Here is a 12,592-nt window from a genome sequence, read left to right as displayed (position 1 = left end):
TTCTGTTGCCAGCAAGCCTCAAGGCCCAAGGCAAGTAATTAAACTCCATTTCCCAATTTGTAAAGTTGGAAAGGTGAGGCAAGGTTACAGACTGTTAAAAAATAGCTACTGTGGGCGCTAATGGGCATGATAATGAAGCCCTTTGCAATGATTACACAAAGCCTGGTGGATACAAAGAGCTATGAGATACCAATCGCCTCACACTTAGCCAGGGTTGACTAAAGGGCACCCCTAAAGCACACAGAGTACAGGAGTGGGCAGCTGGCTACACCATTCAGCCACAACATCCAAGTCGACAGAATCACTACAAACAATTGTCCGTGAATTAAAAAGACTGCATTCGTGTATATAAAACTCCTACCAAATAAAGACCATATATCTTAATTGTCCATTTCATTCCCTTGAAAATATACCCTTTTAATTTTACTGTCCATGATGACAAGACAAAGACTTTGTGTTTTTGCTCGGTCACTTTCAACTCTGGCTTCACGTTAGAATATTCTGGGGAATTACAAACAACAATAACACTGGCACCCAGGCCTCATTCTTAAATGAAAATTCTGGAATGGGTTGGGGACCTCAATAACTTTTAAAAGCTTCCCTGGTGATTCCAACTGTTCTTTTTCACATCACTAAACACTCCAGGCACATTTTCATTGCCAGGCCAGGTGTGCTCATCTCCTTACTTGGAGTGCCTTCCTCCCTCCATCCCCTACCCCCAACGTCCATTGGTCTACAGCCCAGCCTTACATCCTTCAATGTCCATCTCTTACCTTGTCTTTCTCAATGTACTTTAGGGCTTGGGGGCACAATGCCCTCTGGAATCTCCGAACTCTAACTGTCCGTTTCTAAGCGTCCAGGTAACACTTAGAAAATTTCATCTTACATTGCTCCTGGTATTTCATGCTTATGCCCATGTTCCCAGCGAGATAACATGCTCCTCCAGTGCAAGGACCTTGTTTTAAGATTTTTAAATTTTCCCTATGGAGTCTGGCACAGACTGCTTGGCTTAGAAGATGCCGAAAAATACGTATTACTGTTGAGGTAGATACACTAAAATTCGCTCCTGTCAGCTTCTTACTGCTATTTTCCCCCAAGATTTAGATTTCGAGTGGAAATAAACAAATGCCGTTCATATATCTCAAAGAGCATCGTGTACAGGCATACCTCATTTTATTGGTCTTCGCTTTATTACACTTTGCAGATATTTTGGGTTTCTTTTTTCTTTTTTTACAAATTGCGTTGTCAGATGGTGGTTAGCGTGTTTTAGTGATAAAGTATTTTTTAATTAAAATATGTACAGTGCTTTTTAGACATAATGCTACTGCACACTTAATAGACATAAATTTTATATGGACTAAGAAACTAAAAAATTTGTGACTCATTTTATTGCAATATTTGCTTTATTGCAGTGGTCTGGAACCAAACCAGCAATATCTCCTAGGTCTGCCTGTATACCCTGTTCAAGCTGCAGAAAGGAAATTCTTCCCTGTAGCAAATGTCTACAGTCCATGGCCAACCATTTTATAGTACATTTCTCCATTAGCATCTTATGTGGCATTATCTCATCAACTCTGACCTTTCTACAAGATTGTTGGGGGAATGAGGGTGAGGGTAACATACAAACCAGTAGACAAAAGTCGAATCCAGGCCTCTGACATCCCAGGCCAGAGGCTTCCCCTAACAACCCCAGAATCTGCATGTTCTTCCCTTTGGAATACATCAAACCAATCATATCTTCACTGCATTGACATATTCAAGGCCACTTTAGCTAGTGGACAAGAGGAGAAGTCAAAATGGCCTTCTGTGATGTCCTTGGAACAGCCCTTCTGGAAACTTGGACTGCATCTTGTTCAAGCTGTTTTAAGCGAAAGCACAGAGAGGGGGAAACATTTATCACCACAATGAGATAATTTATTTAATGATCTTTGCACACAGACATGAAACCCTGGCTGTCTGCCAGGCTGATTTTACAAAGTCTTGGAATGACAAAAACATTGTCCTGGGAAATGATTTTATGGTAAAAGTATATCCAGGTTCAAAATGACCCTTTGGTCATAGGATGCTTGGAAGCTTGAGATTTGCCTGGGTAAGGGAATGGGTCCTGGTGATGAAAGTAACCACTGAGTCTATTTCATTAAATCCCACAGTGGCATGATGTAGTGGGCTTTGAATGATCACCCACTCAGAAAAATAATGAGGGTGAGGGAAGACACAGAGGGACCTCTTTTTCTCTTGTCTACTGTTTCACTGAGAAACTGAATTAAGGGATAGACCTGCGAAGGAGGCTGAGCCAAGAATAAAGGAAAAGTTATGCTAAGAAGAAGGAGGAAAAATTTCCTATCCTATCTCTGTCAACTGATTAGTCTATAGCAGTGCTGTTTGATGGAAATATAATGCGAGTCACATACGTGATTTCAAATTTTCTACTAACCACATTAAAACAAATTGAAAGGAAACAGGGAAAATTAATTTTAATAATATATTTCAACTAAACCCCTACAGCTAAAATACTACCATTCTAACATACAGTCAATATAAAAACTAATGAGATAGACATGTATTTTTTGGTACTAGGTCTTTGAAATCTGGGGTGAGTTTTACGGCACATCTCCACTTGCACGAGTCAGTCACATTTCAAGTGCTCAGTCGCCACATGGGGCTAGTGCTACCGTAGTACGCAGTGCAGGTTTAGACATGCTAACTGGAAACTGGGACATCAGATAGAAATTACTGCCAGCATTTAGCTTCCTAATAGACTTTTGATATTTTCTTTCTGCTAGCTCTTTCACTGTCCCCTAGAAGAGATGATCTCAAAGGCCACATGTTGTGTTAGCAAAAAGTTTGGGGCTTTGCTGCAAAACAGACTGTGGGATTCAAATACCAGCTTTATAATCTTGGACTAGCTGCTTATCCTCTATAAGTCTCGTTTTCTTCAACTATTAAATCAAGACAGAATAACTAACTCACCAGAATGCTGAGAAGATTAAATAAACTAGGCAGAAAGTACACAGAACAGCCTAGAATAGCATAATAGGCAGTCAAACAATGATTTCTCCTTTATAAAACTCGACTTGATTTCTAAGGGGCTATTTCATTGTATTTGAGGCTCTACTGTTTCATTTATTCACTTCCAGAACTCTCCCTCAAGGTTTCTTCTGCTAAGGCAGCATTTCCCCAGACTTTCATGGGGCTGGCTTCCTCTTACTCTGCAGGTTTAAGTTTAAGGGTGACCTTCTTATGGAAACCTTCTCTGGCTGCCCTATTTAAAGTTGCCCCCAAGCCCTGTTACTCTCTGAGCCCCCAGCCTCTCTTTACTCTCTTTATGACATTTATCAATCTCTGAAATTATCTGATTTATATATTTGTTCACCTGTCTCTTATACATCTCTCTAGCATAGCCGCTTCACAAGAGCTAGGGCCTTGTCTGTCTTATTCAGAGTTCAGCAAGTATTTGTGGAATAAATGAATGAATGAAAGAATGCTCAACACATGGAGGCAAATGTAAACAGTGTCCTGATTCTAAAGGTAATGGAGAATGAAAATTCCAGAGCTCTTTTTTTTTTTTTTTTTTTCAGAGTTCTTTCTGACCTAAAGGAATTGCTCAGGAAGTCAGTGGCCGAGAGCCAGCCTCGCCTGCTGGGGGTGAGTGTTGTCTTTCTTGAATCTAACAGCTGGGCTGGGGAAGGGGCAGGAAAATTATTCTCCACAGGTGATTTTATTGCTACATGTTGATGTGTATCACATGCAAAGTGTATGTTCACGCCACTTAAGTCACCCGAAGGATTTGGTTATTCCTGCCCTTTGAAAGAAGAACCAGGTTGGGACCCAGTTAGCATGATGAAACTTTCTGACTGCAGGGAGTCTGGCAGCCCTGGGTACTGGAACAAGAGTGGGTGTCAAAGTCAGACAGACCTGGGCTTGTATCCCGATTCTGCCTTTTACCAGCTATGCAGACTGGGCAAGTCATGTAAATTTCTCTAACCCTCAGTTTCCGTATCTGTAAAGCTTTAAGTGATAATCCATACCCTGCGATGTTACTGCGAGAATTAATTGAAGGAATGTAGGAAAGTGCTTAGTACATCTTGAAGACTCAGTGAATAGTAGGTATCAATATTGTCATCTTTGCATTCAAGAATGCTTTGCCAGAATATACTGATCGATCTTTGGAATGGCTACTTAGAAGGAATACAAGTTCCTTTTAAGATTCTGATAGTTCTTTCCCCCATTTCTATGTCATTCAATTCTTGCAACTGAGGGGCCAGAACCACGGAGAGAGACAGAGGGTATTAGTTGAGTTGATTAAATCTGTGCCGAGCTGAGAAATGGAGACATTTCTCTTTACAGAGACAGTTTGTGGCGTATCTGGAGATGGATGCAGCATCAGACTTCTCCACTTTCCATACCGAGATGCTTGTAGCCACAGGCACAGATCTAGCTGTTTTGTATTCAAGATTATGGGCCAAAAGAGAACTCAGAGAAAGGGTCAAGAATCCACTCCAGTCTGGACACATTTCACTTGCTGGCAGCACAGAACACTCTGCTTGACAAAGGTGAAGCAGTAAACCCAACATTGTATTCTGAGCCCACCATTCATCTTTTAGAATAACTAGACCAGGACTGATTTTACTCATTCTTCTGCTGACACAAGCCCTATTGGAGACAGAGTAAACTGCTCTAAAAAAGCAGGAGACTATTTACCACTGACTTATAACCTCACATTAATATCAATAATAACAGTCTCTCATTGACTGTAGACTAGGCATTTCCATTTTTTATTTTTCATTTTCCTAACAACTGTGCAAGAAAGCAGTATTGCTCCCCATTTCACCAATAGGAAAAGTGAGACTCAGAGAAGTTCAGTGACTTGCCTGAACTGTGAGAGCCAAGATTCGAAGCCCGGTTTGTTGGGCTCCAAAGCTCCCTGTGTCCTCTGCTACACCTTGTTGGCATTGCCAATGGAAGACCCAGGTCCCACGAGGCATGAATCCCTAGTACCTTAAAGGAAAAGTGCAGAGGTCCCAAAGAAGACCACTACTATTCCTACTATGCATCGGGGAGCAAATAGCACTTCGTTTCAAAACTAAGCCTTGGTCTCACTGTCTGACATCCAGCTAGGGGACCAGAAGAGCTCTTTTTTGAGAGAGTGACCCTCTGCAGGTGTTCTCCAGTGCTGTTTGTAGGAGTGAAAACTCCAGGGCTCAGGATTATCACCTTAGGAAAGTCATTACAAGAGTTTGTAAGGAGGGTTCCCCACAAGGCAGAGACTGGTGAAGCCCTTGGGAAACAGCGTCCCGGGAGCTCACTCATGAAAGGAAGGCTCTCTCCTTCAGCAGCACGGCTGACTCCAGACCCCCAGGGAAAGCTTTCCCCCAGGAAAGCCTGCCAGATTACTCCCACAGCCAGCCCAGCTGCCTGCAGAGGTTTGGCTGGATGGTTGATGCAGGCCCTTGAAAGGAAGACAAGGGATGTTCACTTGGGGTTCAAGCAGGGTCTTCAGGGGATGTCCAAAACCCCCAGGGATTGCTTTCAAAACTTTATGTACATTGCATAAGACTATTCCCCCTCCCCACCCCCTGCTCCTTAGGGAGAGGACTCATATCTAATTCTCAAAAGGACTTACGATCCCCAATTTTTAAGAACCACTGAAATGTAAAATTTCATCAGCTTCTTTCTTACACTATTCTGCAGCACTTTTGTCCCACTAATTTTACATATATTCATATATAAGTAGTGATATATACATATATATATAGTAGATGTGTATGTATACACACATATGTACACATTTAGGGCTATATATATATATATATATATTGCATTAAATGTTGCATACACATATGCACACATACAATGTTAGTGGTATATATATATATATATATATATATTGCCCTAAATGTTGCAAGGAAAACTGAGGCCCGGAGACCATAAGTGTCTTGCCTAAGTTTGCCCAACCAGAGGCAGAGGTGGGATTAGCAACACTCCCCTGACCAAGAAGCATGAAACTCGGGTGGGAAATCTTTGCCAACCAAGTTGATGAATGAAAACAAACGAATCCTTCCAGATTAATAATAATGCTTTGCAACCATTTTCAAGTCCAGTCATCGAAAATCCTAAATTGCTTGTTATTAGGGCAACGTGGCTGCTTGCCCAGGACACAGGTAGAGGCCACTAAAAGGATTTTCTCCCACTCAGAGAGCTGGAACTCCGGCCCTCGCTGCGGCAGAGCTCTGGCTCCCCGGTTACCTGAGTTTGCCTGACTTCCCCTCCTCTCCTCCGCTCTCCTCTCCTCTCTGGTCCTCTTTCCTCCAGCGGCTCCCGCAGCTGCCTCTCCAGCTGGAATTCCTTTGCTGAGGTCGGGCCGCCTCCCTTCGGCTGGGCTCCGGATGACAGCCAGGAGGCTGCTTACCTGCCACTGCTCCCACCGCCTTTTTTTGGTGGGGAGGGAGCCACGCCTTTCGGGTCAGCACGGGTACCGCTCAACTTTGCACGCCGGATACCCGGGACGTGGCGCGTGCTGGTGCTGCCGAGAGAATCCTCAAGCCCGCCGTCAGCGCATCACCTGTCTGAGCCCCTTCCCCCTCCCCGCTAGTTTTTTCTTTTCAATTTGATGTAAATAATGTACCTTCTGAGAATCCCACAGTCACGCCGAAACTTATTCTTAAGGGTGCTTCAGAAGATGCCTTTTATAAAGACTAATGCGTGCAGTTGTAAAAGAGGCAGGAGTGGGGGGCGGATACAGTATTTTTAGTTCCTCTGAGAGGGGACCTCCCTGCTGTCAGAGCCCCGGCTCTCCGCCAGGCTGCCGCCGGGCGGTTCCGCCGGGTTTCTGGCGTTTTCCGGAGCAGCCCGCGCTCTCCTCTCCGCACGCGGCCTCGAACCCGCGGCCCCGGCGCCGCCCGCGCCGCCCCCGTCACCCCTGCGCTCTCGGTTCAGCCCGCGATGGGTACTCACTTTTGCCGGGGAGCAAAGTCTGCCATCTCAGTCCGTGAGCACTTCCTGTAAAAGGACGTGGAGATCCATCGTGTGTAAAGCTGTTTCAGGAACAGCCGGTAAAATCCAGAAAGAGGGAGAGGAGCGAGTTAGACCCAAATGGAAGGGGGCGGGCGGGCGGGAAGCCCAGCCCAACCGGGGGGTGTCCCGGGATCTCAGCCTTGTTTCCCCCAGCCCGGCGGCTCTGGGAGAAGCAGCCCAACAAGTGCACTTGTTCACTCTTTCTTCATTAGAGGAGGAGTCAGGGTTGCAACATTTCTGTTCCTTGCTGGAGGCGAAACAGTGATTTTCTTCAGCCTGCAAAACGTCCAGAGCCAGCCAGCTTTGCCAGGTGAGGAAGGGAGCTGGGGAAGCCGAACTGCAGCAAAGACGTGGGGAAGAAAGAACGGATTCTCCCCAGATGGGTTTTGCACGAGCAAGACCACACGTCTTCCACTGAGACTGCAACAGAAAAATAGACGGACAAAACAATAATAAAAATGTCTTCATGAATGGCATGACCTCAGAGATGGTATTTCTCCTGGAAGCCAAGATGTGGAGTGGCTCCTTGTCAAATTTCTTTCCTTATTTCTGAACAACACTGAACAGCAGCTTGACAGCATTGGAGGGGGGCTCCAGAGATTTGAATCTCACCTTCCCTGAGAAGAAGAAGGGGTCAGAGTGAAAGGGGCAAAAGAAAACAGTCAGGGACCCGAGAAGGGGAGAGAGCAGGTTTTGCTTTCTTTTTTGATAGCCCAAAGCCCAAACTTCCGGGGCGCGTGGTGTTTGTTTATTCTCCTCCACATGAGTATAACACAGAAACACTGGTGGTGCTGAAATAATCCACCCTTTTGTTGTTTTCCACAAATATAAAATTTATCTTTTCTAATATCTTTTCTGATGTGGGTCTGACCTTTTCATTTTTTTGGTAATAGCAAAACCATGCAGAACCACCACCTTTTCTCTGGCAAAAGAAAAAATAGTACTGAAACAAAAGTAGTAGCTGTCTGAATCAAATAATTATCCCTCAGTTAGTAAGTTGCTAGTGTCCGTTTGATGCTATTAAGTAATATTGCATCTGATTGTTTCATAACCCAGAAGGGCACCGTGGAGATATTTTAAACAAAGACTATAAAGTTTCAACACAAAATTTATTGGAATGCTGGGCTTTTCCCTTTTGAGTGATTGCCACTCTGGAATAACGGGCAAATGACATTCGGTAGCAGCCACTTGCCAAGTCTCTGGAAGCCACTGACTATTCCAGGACACTTTGGTGATCCTTTTGGACTGGAAGCCCAGAGGCACCTGCACAAGCATGACCACCTGATGCTTCCTGTTCAGTAACATGACCTTGGACAATTAAATTGTAGACCCCATCTGGTTCTCTCAGCGGAAGGGAGGTGCCTCTTTCTTGCATACTTCCCTTCGCTCGTGGGTGGCCACAAAGGTATGCAACCCCTATTTACTTTCAAAACCACTGGATGACATGAGATCATCAATGGCAGAATATTTCTACATGACCTTTGCAAAGCAAGGGATCGTCAGGTTTTTGGAGTTGTTCTAGTCAGACAATTTTAATAGTTGGTGAAAAAACCTCGCCCTAGTAACTCTCGACTGTCAGCTCTTGGAAGGTAGGACCCTCGCGCTTCCTTCTTGTGGTTCCCAGTTACATGCAGGCAGCTCAGCTCATCGGTGCTCATCGTGCTCCTGGCTTCCAGATTGGCAGATTGGTTGTTGAGTGACTAATCCACATCTCACTGGGAGAGAAGGGCGAGGCTCGCTTTCCGCTCTAGTGCGCAGCACACAGGCACCATCCATGAACCACCTGCGTGAACTCTCAGTGAATTCATCACCTTGCCCTGGCTTTACTGAGATAATGAAGGAAAGTCCGCGGTTAACCTCAACTTCTTTCCTAACTGCCCCCTGCCTCCTTCTCTAAGCACTAACATGCCCCGCCCCTTTACGTGTGTTCCCTTCTTGCATGTCTCTATCTTGTCACTGTCTCAGCTGGTGTGTTCCTCCGTTTTTCTAAGCTACTTCTCCAGGTGAGTCCTAGACCCCAGCCCTGCCCGCTGACTCCAAGACCTTAATCCATGGCTGATGCAGAGGAAAGAGCTAAGCTGTTGGCATGGGTTTGGGTCTTTAGTATTTACATGGCTTCCCTAAGCCTCACTTGCCTCGTTGAAAATCAGATGCGGTGGGCTTCCCTGGTGGCGCAGTGGTTGAGAGTCTGCCTGCCGATGCAAGGGACGCGGGTTCGTGTCCCGGTCCGGGAAGATCCCACATGCTGCGGAGCAGCTGGGCCTGTGAGCCATGGCTGCTGAGCCTGCACGTCTGGAGCCTGTGCTCCGCAACGGGGGAGGCCACAACAGTGAGAGCCCCGCGTACCACAAAAAAAAAAAAAAAAAAAAAAAAAAAAAGAAAATCAGATGCAGTGATATATGCCTCAAAACTAACAATGGTAATTCTTAATCACCAGCAAAAGGAGTCATAATGGTGATAACATATGTAAAATGCCTGACAAATAGCAGAAAATCTAGAATCGTTAAGTTCTTTTTCTCCCCCTTCCTTTTCTCCCTATCTTCCTCTCAGAGTTAACGTTTTCTGCCCCATCGGCTTCTTCTGCAGCCAACAACTTCCTCGAACCTTCCTTGACCCTGATGACTCTTTCGGCGGCTTTATGATTTAACTCACTCCATTCTTCATCTGTCAGACTTAGTGGAAGAATGATCTACACTCAGCTCCCCTGACTCACTAAGCTCTCAGTGCTTTCCCTCGGTGGTTCTTAACCTTGGCTGCACACCTGGTCATCTGAGGAGGGTTTCAAACATACCATATATGGGTGGTCCTTGCAGGACTTGTAATTCAGGAGGTTTAGGGTGGGGCTCTGATTTCTCTGTTTCTACAAAGATGCACAGGCAGGGTAGACACAGGCTGCTCTCATCCCCCCTGCACCACAGCTTCCACCACTAGGACTCATCAGCTGCTCTCTTTCCCTGGGCTGCGCCATCCCAGGCCTCTCGGCACCCCTTCTCTCCCTCCTCTTGAAATTCTCCTTCTTGGCTCTCAGGCCCTGTCTTCCCTTGGTTCTCCTCTGTCTGTCTGTATCACTCCTCTATTGCCTTTTGCCACGGCCCCTCTTCTTTCTCCTCCTTCCTGTATGGGAACAGTTTTGTTGTTGAACTGTTGTTCCCAACCAACAGTTTCACATGCTGTCCTTCTTTCATCTGATCCCACCCCCAGAGGTGATCACCATTTACTTCTTGGTGTGTATCTATCCTTTATCCTACATGTATATAGTCATGTCTCTATATGCTCATGCTTCTATTTTTTAAACTAAAAATGGAATAATTTCTGTGACTTGTCTTGTGTCATACAATTATATATTCTAGGCTACTAGTTACAGACTTAACCCATTCTTTTTTAAAATTTATTTTTATTTATTTATTTTTAAACATCTTTATTTGAGTATAATTGCTTTACAATAGTGTGTTAGTTTCTGCTGTATAACAAAGTGGATCAGCTATGCATATACATATATCCCCATATCCCCTCCCTCTTGCATCTCCCTCCCACGCTCCCTATCCTACCCCTCTAGGTGGTCACAAAGCACGGAGCTGATCTCCCTATGCTATGCGGCTGCTTCCCACTAGCTATCTATTTTACATTTTAACCCATTCTTTTTAATGGCTGCCTGTTTTGTAATTTATTCTGCCATTCCTCCATTGTTAGATCTTTGGTAACTTTAATTTTTTATTGTAAAAAGTACTGTAATGATTATCTTTGCCTGTACCTTAGGATAGATACTTAGAAATGGCATTATTAGGTCAAAGGGAATGAAAACTAAAATTTTGCTATATCACTGCCAGATTGCTCTCCAAAAAATGTTGTAGAAGAAAGTCCTAGAAATGAGAGTACTGGGGAGGAAAGTTTAAAATTTTCATATGTACCTTTAAATTCTTCCCAAAATATTTATCAATACACATGTCTACCAATATACACTCCTGACAAGGATGTTTTCTCACATGCTTGCCAGCACTGAATTTTATCAATATAGTTTTTGTTAGTTCAATAAGCAAATTATCCTGTCTTAGTATTGTTCTAATTCACAATCCCCCGACTTCCAGTGAGGGTGAATTCATATACTTATTATCCTTTGAGTTGTTTTCTCTTATGCTGTGGCTTTTCATTCCTACTCCTATTTTTCTTCAGGTAAGTTTGTTTTTCTAAAAAAAGATATTTTTTTCTGTACTATTGTATATATTAACACTGTGTTAAATATATTGTTAACATTTCTCGGTATCTGTCATGTTTCCCTTGATTTTATTTATGGGCTGTTTTACTGCACAAAAGTTTTAAATTTTCACCCAGTTGAATCTGTCAATTATATTCTATTAAATCTCTGAGTTTTCTCTGTTGCTTCTTTGCTTCTAATACTGTTAAAATTTTTTTAAAAAAGATCTTTAGCCTAGGAATGGTTTTAAAATGTTATATGAACTAGTAAATTAAATTAGTTGTCTTCTGACTGTATAGTCAATTATCTTATTACCTTTTATTGAAAAATTCACAATTTTCCACTTATTTCTAGTGTCAAATATTATATATTACATTTTCATGTATATTTATATCTATTCTGGACTATACTCTGTTTTGTTTGGCATGATGATTTACATGCCAATAATGCACAATTTTGATAACCATATTGTAAAAATAGTATAGTATAACACCCATTACATTAGTGCAAGTAATTGATCAGTCTTTCCTTTTAAAATTTGCTTGATAAATATGATATATTTATTTTCCCATAAAATTTTAGAATCAATTTGTCCAAATAAAAAGAAATTTGATTTTACATTACCTTTATATATTTATTTGGGAAAATTAGCTATCATTAAGGCATTAAATCTTCCTCTCCAAGAAATATGTTTACTTTAAAGAAATCTTTAAAATGTATCCTTCAATTTTAAAATTTAATCTTATAATGTCACTTTATAATCTTATTGCACAATATTTACTTAATCATACCGTATGATGAACATTTAGGTTATTCCCCAATTTTTACTCTTTAAAAAATGCTTCAGTGAACATATTTGTGGAAAGAGATTTTGTTCTGGGAGGATTTATTTCCTTAGTCTAAAATCCCAGTGAGACATACTTAGGTCAAACGACATGCACATTTTTATGGCCCTTGAGATATAAAAGCTTATGTATTTCTGACGGCTTCAACTCTTAATATTCCCTCCATCACACTCTACATCCAATTAGGCACAAAGTCCTGTAAGTGTCTTTTTCCCCTTTCCACTGTTAAGGCCACTGTTAAATTCATGCTTCTTCCCTTTCAATAGCCCCTGGCTGGCTTCACTTTCAACAGTCTTGCCTATATCAAACTCAGTTGCTTCCAGGTGAATCTGATTATATCAACTCCCTGAATTAAAATACTTTAATGGTGCCTACATCCCACCAAAAATGTTAAAACATCTTTGCTCCTGCTGATTCCATTGGGTTTTAGAGTACTAGCTCAATACATATTTACAGTATGTCTGCATCTCTTCTTCCCTTCTTGGAATGTTATTTCCCCTGCTCCTTGCCTACTTGAACTCTATCTATTCTTGATTTTCAT

The 12,592-nt window shown here is 42.7% G+C and overlaps 1 protein-coding gene across 1 annotated transcript in view; it reads right to left on the bottom strand.

Moving 5' to 3' along the window:
* PRLR (prolactin receptor) overlaps window positions 1-6,980 on the bottom strand; it is a gene marked incomplete at both ends in the record, with an annotated part of 173,042 nt that extends 166,062 nt beyond the window's left edge. Inside the window, one exon of the mRNA XM_079702213.1 lies at window positions 6,955-6,980. Coding sequence (XP_079558339.1) covers window positions 6,955-6,980 — 26 coding nt within the window. The remainder of the gene's footprint in view (window positions 1-6,954) is intronic.
* Window positions 6,981-12,592: the final 5,612 nt, after the last annotated feature.

Source organism: Hyperoodon ampullatus (assembly GCF_949752795.1).
Source record: "Hyperoodon ampullatus genome assembly, chromosome: 4".
NCBI classification, from domain to species: Eukaryota; Metazoa; Chordata; class Mammalia; order Artiodactyla; family Ziphiidae; genus Hyperoodon; species Hyperoodon ampullatus.
This window is presented reverse-complemented; position numbering and strand designations above follow the sequence as displayed.